This window comes from Egretta garzetta, unplaced genomic scaffold (genome assembly GCF_000687185.1).
Source record: "Egretta garzetta isolate BGI_Z169 unplaced genomic scaffold, ASM68718v1 scaffold151, whole genome shotgun sequence".
In the NCBI taxonomy this organism is placed as follows: Eukaryota; Metazoa; Chordata; class Aves; order Pelecaniformes; family Ardeidae; genus Egretta; species Egretta garzetta.
This window is the reverse complement of record NW_009258615.1, coordinates 5,462,523-5,471,877: the sequence shown is the minus strand read 5'-3', so window position 1 is coordinate 5,471,877 and position 9,355 is coordinate 5,462,523. Positions and strand designations below refer to the sequence as shown.

The following is a 9,355-nucleotide window of genomic DNA, read 5'->3' as shown; positions in this document are numbered from 1 at the left end:
GAAAGCCCGGCCTCGCCGGCCTCCCGCGCAAAGCTAAGCCTGCAGGGGCGCCCCGGGTCACACCGCTTCCCCTCAGCGTGGGGCAGAGCTGTGGCACCGAGGGCTGGGACTAACAGAGCTTGGATTCCCAAGAATTTGTGCTGTCACCTCACCTCACTTCCTCCCTTGCCCCCAGCCCCTCGATACCCACCAGTACCCACCAGTACCTCACTCCTCAGCAGTACTCCTCCCTTGACTTCAGACTCCCACTAAACGAGGCAAATAGCTAATCCCAAACACACAAAATTGTTACATTATATGAATACATGGTGTGTGGTTTACTTAAGCTTTCTTTTTGTGTGTGCCAGTGATGGTGTAAAATAAAAGAACTGACACTTTTAATTCAATCGGGTTTTATTTTGGATATTACCAGTGATGGTGTAAAATAAAAGAACTGACACTTAATTCAATCGGGTTTTATTTTGGATATTAACATTTTTAGAGAATGGAATCAAAGGCTGTCCATAAAAATAAAAAAAAAAATAAATTATGTATTAGCAAGCAACATCACATCTTTTTTTTCTTATTCTTTACTTTCTTTCTGGAGAACGTGGCATGCTTCATAGCTGATCTTTTACAGATCCCCATCTTTACCCTCTTTAGAGTTTTCTGCCTTTGCTTTTTGTCAGCTCTGGAAAGCAAATAAGAAAGATACAGATTAGAATAAAATGGAGAACATACTTCTGCATCTGCTGGTATTTTAAATAATCTGCCCATGTAAGTATATGAACTCAGAAGTACTGTCACAAAAAGTACAAGGAACATTCCATCTTACAATGCTACGACATTTAATCTTCCTAAAACTGTTTGTCCACTTTATTGCCATTAATTACCTCTCATTTATGCACTTACTCAGCATTTACCTTTAAATGGATGTAGAAAACTTAAGAAATGCCACTGACCGAGCATAAAACAGCACATACAGACTTCCGTGCTCAATATATAATGCATGAATAGATAATAGAAAGGCTTAGAAAGAAGCACATGAAGTTTAACAACATTATGAAGACTCCTGCACATAATACAGGACCTAAATGTAACTAGCAAGTGGATTGTTTTCTGTCTCTGACAAAGGATGGATTTCATAACACTAAACACTGAATAATTTTAATAAATAAAGCATACAAATGTTTTTATTAGAAGAAGAAACCTAAGTTATTTTCTGTAGTAAACCAGCAAAAAGAAATAACTGATGGCCTGAATGGACTAAACTGTTCCAGTACTATATATATACTTAACAGAAGAAACAGATGGTTTCATGAATTTCTTTTAGTATCCTTTTTACTTTTCTAAGCAAAGGAATAAAAAAAAAGTTAGGGGAGGAAATTTTTAAAAGAGAAATGTAAAATGAAATATTGCTACATTTTAGCTCTAATACTCCGTAACCAAAACTCAGACTGATGTCACAGCAGGACATGAAGCAATACACCTGTAGTCCTCTACCGTCCAGCAGGCATCTGGTGACCCTCTTGATGCTGATCCAAGAGCTTAACTATCTGAATCTCACTATGCAACAGAGGTACATCTTTCGGAAGGGAAACATTGCATTTCCACTGTTACATCCACTCAAGTCAAGAATCACAAACAAACCCATGCACTCTGGAGAGGAAGATACAGAAGTCTGGGCCAACTAACCCGACCTGGAATGACTGAGCCAACTGCTGGATCATCTCTTAGCAAATCTCCGCTCCTCTTTTCAGTTTGTCCCATCTGAAGACCATCACACGCAATTTTTTTTTTGTCTCTTGATACATACAAGTATGTGCTTGTATACATTACAGAAGCACAATCCTGGCAGAATAAAAGAGCTTAATGTGCCCCTCTTTAATAACAATCTTACATGGTGGAGATTTAGACCGTACTACAAAGAGGACCTGAAATACCAGATGGAAAAAAGAAAAAGATGCCACAAAAAAGCAAAAGAGACACGAAGCAATAAAAACAGTGCAGTGACTGCATGACTCCTCACTTTCAGGAGGAATCTGAAGAGGATAAACATGGTCATCACTGTAATTCCGAATCTTCTTGACAGAGCTATCCCATGCACTGTTCACCGAGTTTGGGATCCATATACATCGGTTTTGAAAGAAAAGCCACAGTTAAGGAATTGGGAGCCAGAGTAAGTTGCCTGCCTGTTTTTTATCATATCCTCCTTCAGTATGTCCTGCCCAGCAATACAGCAAGTGGACAACAGTGAAAGCTGACAACTGCACCCAAAGCCAAAAAATACCTCTTTCTAAGTAATCCCATCTTATTCAGATAAGATCTAATCTTATCTGAATGCTTTTCTTTATTATATTAATGCAATATCACACTTACTGGCAAGCTGTTCTGGTGTGGGAGAGACTGGGACAGGTACTGCGTTTGTGACCTGCCTTGCCACAGACGAAACAGCCAGCATCAGACTTCTCACAAGTGTGGTTCTGAAGAGCGCAGCAGTTGCAATTGTTACAGTGAAACCAAGCTGCAAAATAGGTTAACGCGATTTATGACCTTGAAAAGGTTTAGAATGATCATTCTGAAACTCAGCTTTAAATATAGGCTATGTTACCAGGTTTTTAATTTTGTTGTAGTTTTACTGGGATGCTTGTAGTCAGTTTCTGGTCCCTTACCACATTTCATAAGGCAGCCAGGTACTTCTTCATTAGATATACTGTGTAACTATTTCAATATAATCAAATTATTTTGCCATTAGAACTGTTATCCTGTGTGTGATCTTAACATGAAAAATAGTCCAGATATTCAAACGGACATACAAATTGCAATTTCTGTATCGGTAATGAAAATGAGTGCTTCAGCTATTTAAACACAGCTATAAATACAACTGCATTTGTGTATGAAACGTAACTTGATCACACCCTCTCAAACATTCTACTAATTGCCTATTTGTTTATAAAATTCTAATTTAAAAAGTTTACAAAATCAGGAAACTCTTATATGGCAAATCAGAACATTTAAGTTTTCCCGTAACAAACAGAACTGGGATTTAGTATGCCTTGACAAGGATTTATCACATTTCCACACAGTGCAAATATACCTAAGTTATACAATGGCAACTCGTGTAAAATTGAGATTTTTCCATTACTGTCTTCTGAATGATTACATTTTATTTCACAGTATTTTCTCTTCTGGTTGTCATCTTTGTTTCTTTGGACTATAGCTTAAACAGTAAGTGTACTTTTATTTAGAAAAGTGTTTTTCTCTACTTACAGGGTTTTACACATTTGTTGCAAAGAACACAGTGTTTCCATTGTCTACCATCCTACAAAATATGAAGAAATGCAATGTTTGTTTGTTTGTTTAAAAACCCCCACTGATTCTATCTTAAAACTGAACTACTGATGTATGGGCCCCATTATTTACAGAAACAGGTCCTCTGTTGGAAGGACTAACTTAAAAACGGCATCCCTGAGAATCTGTGAAAACCAGAGCAAAATGGCTGTGTTTTGAGATTAGCAAGTTCCACAACTTCCAAAACTTAAGAAATGCATGCATCAGCAGAAGACTGATGAATAAGGCACGGTGTAAGTGGAAAATGGTGAACTTTTCCTGTCTTCTTTCCAACACAAAGGAACTGGGGAAAGAGAAATTAATTCCCAGTGGGTTATGAATGATGTCCCGTGAAGTTAATATTAAGTCTATGAAACTGAACTGTTTGGGGTTTCCCAAGGAAATCAGTTTCGGAATTGGTTTTTACCAGAGCAAATATTACAGAAGTTATTATTTGACTACTGCTAATATTGCCATCCAGAAAGAAGTCAAAATACTTACTTTTGACGTACACGAATTGCATATCTCACAGTGCTGGTTACCAGAACTAACATACCGCTGACATACAGCACAAAACCTGGAAAAAAATTACAAATGCACTGGTTCACTGTTCACTCCCAAAGGAATATAAATTAATTTCATACAAGCTCAACAATAAATATAAGGGTTGCAAAAACACTTGGCTAAATTAAAGATGATGTTTTTGATGCATAAAATCACCATTTAGGCCCAGAGCCTCATAATCATTTAGATTACATCCAAAATACACCCAAATAGTAAAATTCAGGTGCTTAACTTCAAGTTAGCAACACCATCAGCAGTAAATCAAACCAAATCCATTCCTTTGTCCTTGATGCTTCTCTCAGTGTTCATTTTATTAACTACTGTCTCAATAAGGGATAGTTGTAAATCTCTGTCTCTTATAGGCATATACAACATTTCCTATGGACTAGCTGAGGAATCTCATCATTCCACACTGGAAAGCGTAAACCTCTTTTTAGGTGCCCAGCTCTCCTACACATCATTTATAGAACATGCAACCTTAGAATGAGACAGAGAAATGTGCTCTTGAGCCTGGCATCCAAAAGTTAGGCATGACAATACTGAACAGCACCATCCCAAAGTCCCTTAGAAACTTTATGCCCTAATTAAAAACAAACACACTCTTTCAGTCACATCTTACCTATAACCCTCTTCTACAGGAAGTACAATCTTACTTGGGGTGAGGTTTGTGAAGATACGGACAGGGGACTGTCTACGACCTGTTTTGCCATGTTTATAAAGTGCATGATTATCATAGTCTACCTAGAAAAATAAAACCATAGAGAAAGAGTCTTAAACTGAATGCTAAGCACAGGCAAACTATTTACATGTTTATTATCTTTACACGTGCCTTATGAAATTTTCATTTTTATATAAAAGACTTAGATTACAAATTCTACAGCAAATATTTTGTCTCATTTACTTTTAAATTTGTGCAACCATAATATCAGGCTAGACTCAGGAAGCTAAGTTCCCAGCACTACAATAATCCTATTTTACTTACTCCTTTTTGCTCTTTTGCACAGGATATCTGAGATAACACTGCAGTTGTCTGTTCTACAAAAGAGCAACCCATTGAAAGAAACAGAACTATACTGTTTGGTCTGTCTGGCAGTACAAGAGTTGCCGTGCATCTTAACCTATCTCAGAATAACTACAAAGTTGCAAATCCCATCAGCACTGCTTTTTCCAGCACTGCCTTCAGAGACTTGTCACAAAAATTATCATCTCTGAACACCAGCTGGAAAGCAGAGTCTAGCCTAGCACAAGTTTCCAATTTTCTTCCACAAATTTCCACTCTACAAGATATTAATATGTTGTCCAGAACACCCATGTCAAACTTTATACAGAATTGTTATACAAGAAAATAAAACTTCAATATCATGAATACACGTGACTGATCTCTCAAAAGTCACTGATGGGTACAACATTGGAGAAGTTGATGCTAGATTATTGCTTTATCACTGACAACTTCATTTATTACATGATTCCAAGAATTTCCATTGTTGTAATTCTACTCCAGTCTCAGCAATTTTGGAGATGAAAGACCTTAATTTTTTATTTTGTTGGGGTTTTTTGTTTGGTTGGTTTTTTTTTTTGACCACAGCTGGGCATTACCCACCAAGCTACTGACATTTCAACATCTGGGAAAAATTAAATACTCTTCTTCAAGTGACCTCTGCAATATGCACCTGTCAAAATTAGTGCAAATTTTGTCACAATGAAAATTCTGCAGAAGAAATTAGTTAATGGTCAGATGACAGATGGGTTAAAGGGACGTAATGAACTGTAGGCGTGTGACAAAGTTATCAAAGGTATGACATAATCTGGGCTTCACATGATGGGCTCCACAGGGTTTGCAGTGCCTCCGATGCAGTCAAAACTGAAGTTCAAGAAGGTCGCCCATCTACAGGCAAGCGCTACCATTATATCTGCTTTCATTCATATTCCTGTTCACGTTGCACAAGACTGAAATTTAGCAGACTCATTGCATTCAGTTATACCTGGTAATCCATCATACTGAAGCTTGGGAAAAATTCCAGAATACGAGACTCAAAGAAGTAGGGAAATATCCAGAACATGGGCATCTCTTGGTTGTTATGACCTAGTAATGAAAAAGACTTAGATGGACATTAAAGAAAAACAAAGAAGGTACATGAAGCATGAAAAATGTACAGTAAATACAGAAACATGTATATGTATGTCATGCTGGGCATAAGAACTAGTTCCTGTAGGTGACACAAAGTTTTGGTATATTTTACGTATGTAGAGCTGCAAGCTCTATTTAACTAGCAATTCTTGTCACCTGCCTACGTTGGTAAGAAATGGTACTGGCCTGACACCTTACTCTTCTCTACCTTTAAAGTCCATTTTAATTGCACAATAGACTTTCAAACAATTTATAAAATTTTAAGAGAGATGTAAAGAACTGGGTATTATTAAACTAAAAGTATCAGGACAGTATATTAGATACATGGTAGTTCATCTTTAGAAATTATAACATGAGTGTGTTCACATTCAGCTGAGTAGCAAAAATCACAGACTTTTAAACAGGTACTTTCTCTTACAGTGATGTTACAGCTCAACCCACCTATCTGGTGGTAATACAGACCTTCTTTTTCTGTCTCCTTCCACATTGCCATCAGTTTTTTAAAACTAGAAGCCAGTGCTTCCACTAAGCCTCCAAATGGGGGATCAGTTACCATAATGACACTTTCACCATTGTCTTGATACAAGAATTTTCTGCAAGTTTCATGTGCAGCCTGTAAGAAACACAGGTTAATACCCAGAAATACAGATTCACAAACTGTAAAAATACTGTATAAGTTTCAACTTAGAAGATGGAAGTTGTTTCCTCTTGTGGAGGTGAATTTCCTCTCATGTAGCATTTACAAAAAACAAAAAACCAAACCAACTAGACTTGACGCACTGAAAACAAGTGCACTGTTCAGTCAGGGAACGTATCAAGGGCAGATGCAGTTCAAGCTTCCTAAGATAGTCTTCTTCCCAAGGGTATTAAATTTAACTTGCAAAAAAGATGTTATTCATAGCAAGAAAACAAAGTTCAGGCTCAGAATATTCATGCCCTTTAGTTTTATTCTGTAAAGCATTATCAAAGTAATGGGAAAAAAATTCAGTCAACTGAAAACTGATTCAATTCATACTGGTTATAAAAATATATAGTGTTCAAATTTTAGCAATCCAGCCTGGACTCTATTATTAAAGGAAATGTTAAAGGTATGTATTCACTGCAATCCTGCATTTTTCTCTCATCTATTACTTAGATTCTACTGCATTCCAAAACCAGGTTTTTAACACTAATATGCACTCAAAAGTGCTGCAATTCAGCCTTTGAATACACTGCAATACAGTGCCATTACAGGTGTCACCTTTTCACACCTTGAAAAGAACATTACCATGTTTATAATGCAGATGAAAAGTCGTTGGTTTTAATTGAAAAATACAAAAATTGAATACAGTAATGGATAAAAAAAATTCAAAAGTAAGGCTTTCAGACCAGCCTCCCATTTCATTCTAAGCAATTATTTTTATTTTCAAGATCCCATTCAAAGTTAGGCTTTAGAATGGAAAAAATCTGAAAATTATCTACATAGCATGAAAGGTATTACAATAAACATGTTTATGCAAATCTGTGGTGGCTTACTAATAATGGCAGGGGAAGAGCGAAGAGTGAGTGTATATTATTGGGATGAATGTTTGAAATTGATGTTTGGAATTGAATTACACTGTGATTCTCTGTACAAAGTTACAATAAATGTCCTACTGCAGCTGCAGGTTTCCTAATGAACTCAAAATTAAGCACTTCATGTGACATTTAAAAAGAAACAAGAAATTCAGCATTTTTTTTTAGCCATGACAGTAATTCAACTTCATTTTATGAGAACAAGGTTAACCTTTTGACCTTGCTTGCCTGCAATAAAGCAGGAAAACCTCCTCTTCCCTCCCACCTCAAGTACCAGTGAACAAGTCCCATGGCATCCACTGGGTTTGTAAAGGCTGTGAATAAAACAATTAATTCTGTTGTAGCAACACAAAAACAGGGCTAATGAATACTTATGTATGGCGACAACTCACGCCGAATTGTCATTTTAATAAAAGCAGTGGTTAAGGTGTATAAGTAACATTAGTGAGCATAAATTTAGTAGGCAACTTTATCTTTGAATCAAGTGGGAGATAATTACTGAGGAGGCACTGTTACTCTTTGATTTCCACTACTGTTGACCATTTTTATCTCATGATAGTTGTTTTCTGCTAGACTAGCCATGACTTTCTTACAAAATTCTGCATCAACAACATGTAATTCTTTATAAAGCACTCAAGAAATACTTGGCCTTACCTCTCCACCAAAAAAATAATGATTAAACATGTTGTAGTGGCAGAATTCATCTTCTGTGTAAAACTGTGAATACCTGTAAAATAAGTTTTAAGTAGTAGAAAAACATAAGCAACTTCTTGCCTGCGCTAAGGGGCATTTACAGTGAAAACAAGGCCTTAAGAAAAACAACATCTTTGGGTTCTGATTACTGACAAAACATACCAATACTGGGAATCATTAAGTCCAATTACTTTTCTCATAAATTTAATGCCATTTGTGTATGTGTGCAGGAACAGAGATGCAGAGACAGGACAGGGAAAACAACGACCAATTTATCTCTTAAAGAACACAAATATTTGTACATACTCTTCAGACACATAAACATTTTTCAAAACCTACCTGAAATCAATATCTAGCAGAAGGCTTCTAACCCTGAAATCTTCTTCTTGTGATGCTTTTGACTGGATCATTTCATGAAGCCTGAAGTATAATTGGAGCAAAGAAATTTAACACATCATCATTGGCTTCAGAAATTATCTTGCAAGACAAGAATGCCTGGTACTTTACTAAACCTAAAACCAAACAGATAGAGAAAATGGAGTAATCTGAATGTGCGTGATTCCATTTGGCTAATATTCAAAGTTAGAAAAATACATTAGTCTTAAAAGATGAAAAGTCAGTGAAGCCTACTGGCTCTCCATGAACAAAAAAACCCCAAACATAAGCAAAGAAACTCATTGCCACTTCTGTAAGAAACAAAGCAATATATTTAAAGTGTGTGCATGTTATTTGCAGTGCAGCTACAGTCTTCTCTATCTTATGAGCTCCAAGCAAGACCCCACCAAGACGCTTAGATAATCCCAACCAATTAAAGCACAGTGAACCTCTTGTTATGGGAGAACCCTTGATTATTTAACTCTTAGTAAGCTGCAGTTTTGAGACACAAAAATTCTTTGAAAGTGTAATAATTCTCATTGACATACCTGGGTGTTCCAACAGAGAGCACTCGTCTGAATCCTAGATCAGTAATAAGATCCAGTAGGAACTGGCAGCTTCTTTCTGCAAATAAATACTGTGCATTTGTTTTTTTATTCTCCAGTGGATGCAAAAGTTGACTGGGACTTTTTAACTGGGCAGTGGAGATATCAGACAGGAACTGGTGCTCCG

The 9,355-nt window shown here is 36.7% G+C and overlaps 1 protein-coding gene across 8 annotated transcripts in view; it reads right to left on the bottom strand.

The window, feature by feature from the left end:
- Window positions 1–9,355, bottom strand: part of ANAPC4 (anaphase promoting complex subunit 4) — a 32,592-nt gene that overhangs the window by 20,956 nt on the left and 2,281 nt on the right. For 6 of the 8 annotated variants that reach the window (XM_035903482.1, XM_035903486.1, XM_009648042.2 and 3 more), the window contains 10 exons: window positions 9,172–9,355; window positions 8,588–8,668; window positions 8,210–8,282; window positions 6,464–6,614; window positions 5,856–5,956; window positions 4,493–4,614; window positions 3,811–3,886; window positions 3,250–3,301; window positions 2,359–2,503; window positions 574–670 (listed from right to left, as the gene is read on the bottom strand). The exon at window positions 9,172–9,355 is cut by the window's right edge and continues 54 nt beyond it. In XM_035903482.1, coding sequence (XP_035759375.1) covers window positions 574–670; window positions 2,359–2,503; window positions 3,250–3,301; window positions 3,811–3,886; window positions 4,493–4,614; window positions 5,856–5,956; window positions 6,464–6,614; window positions 8,210–8,282; window positions 8,588–8,668; window positions 9,172–9,355 — 1,082 coding nt within the window. Of the gene's footprint in view, window positions 1–573; window positions 671–2,358; window positions 2,504–3,249; window positions 3,302–3,810; window positions 3,887–4,492; window positions 4,615–5,855; window positions 5,957–6,463; window positions 6,615–8,209; window positions 8,283–8,587; window positions 8,761–9,171 lie in introns of all 8 variants that reach the window. The other 2 variants (XM_035903487.1, XM_035903488.1) reach the window with 2 other exon arrangements.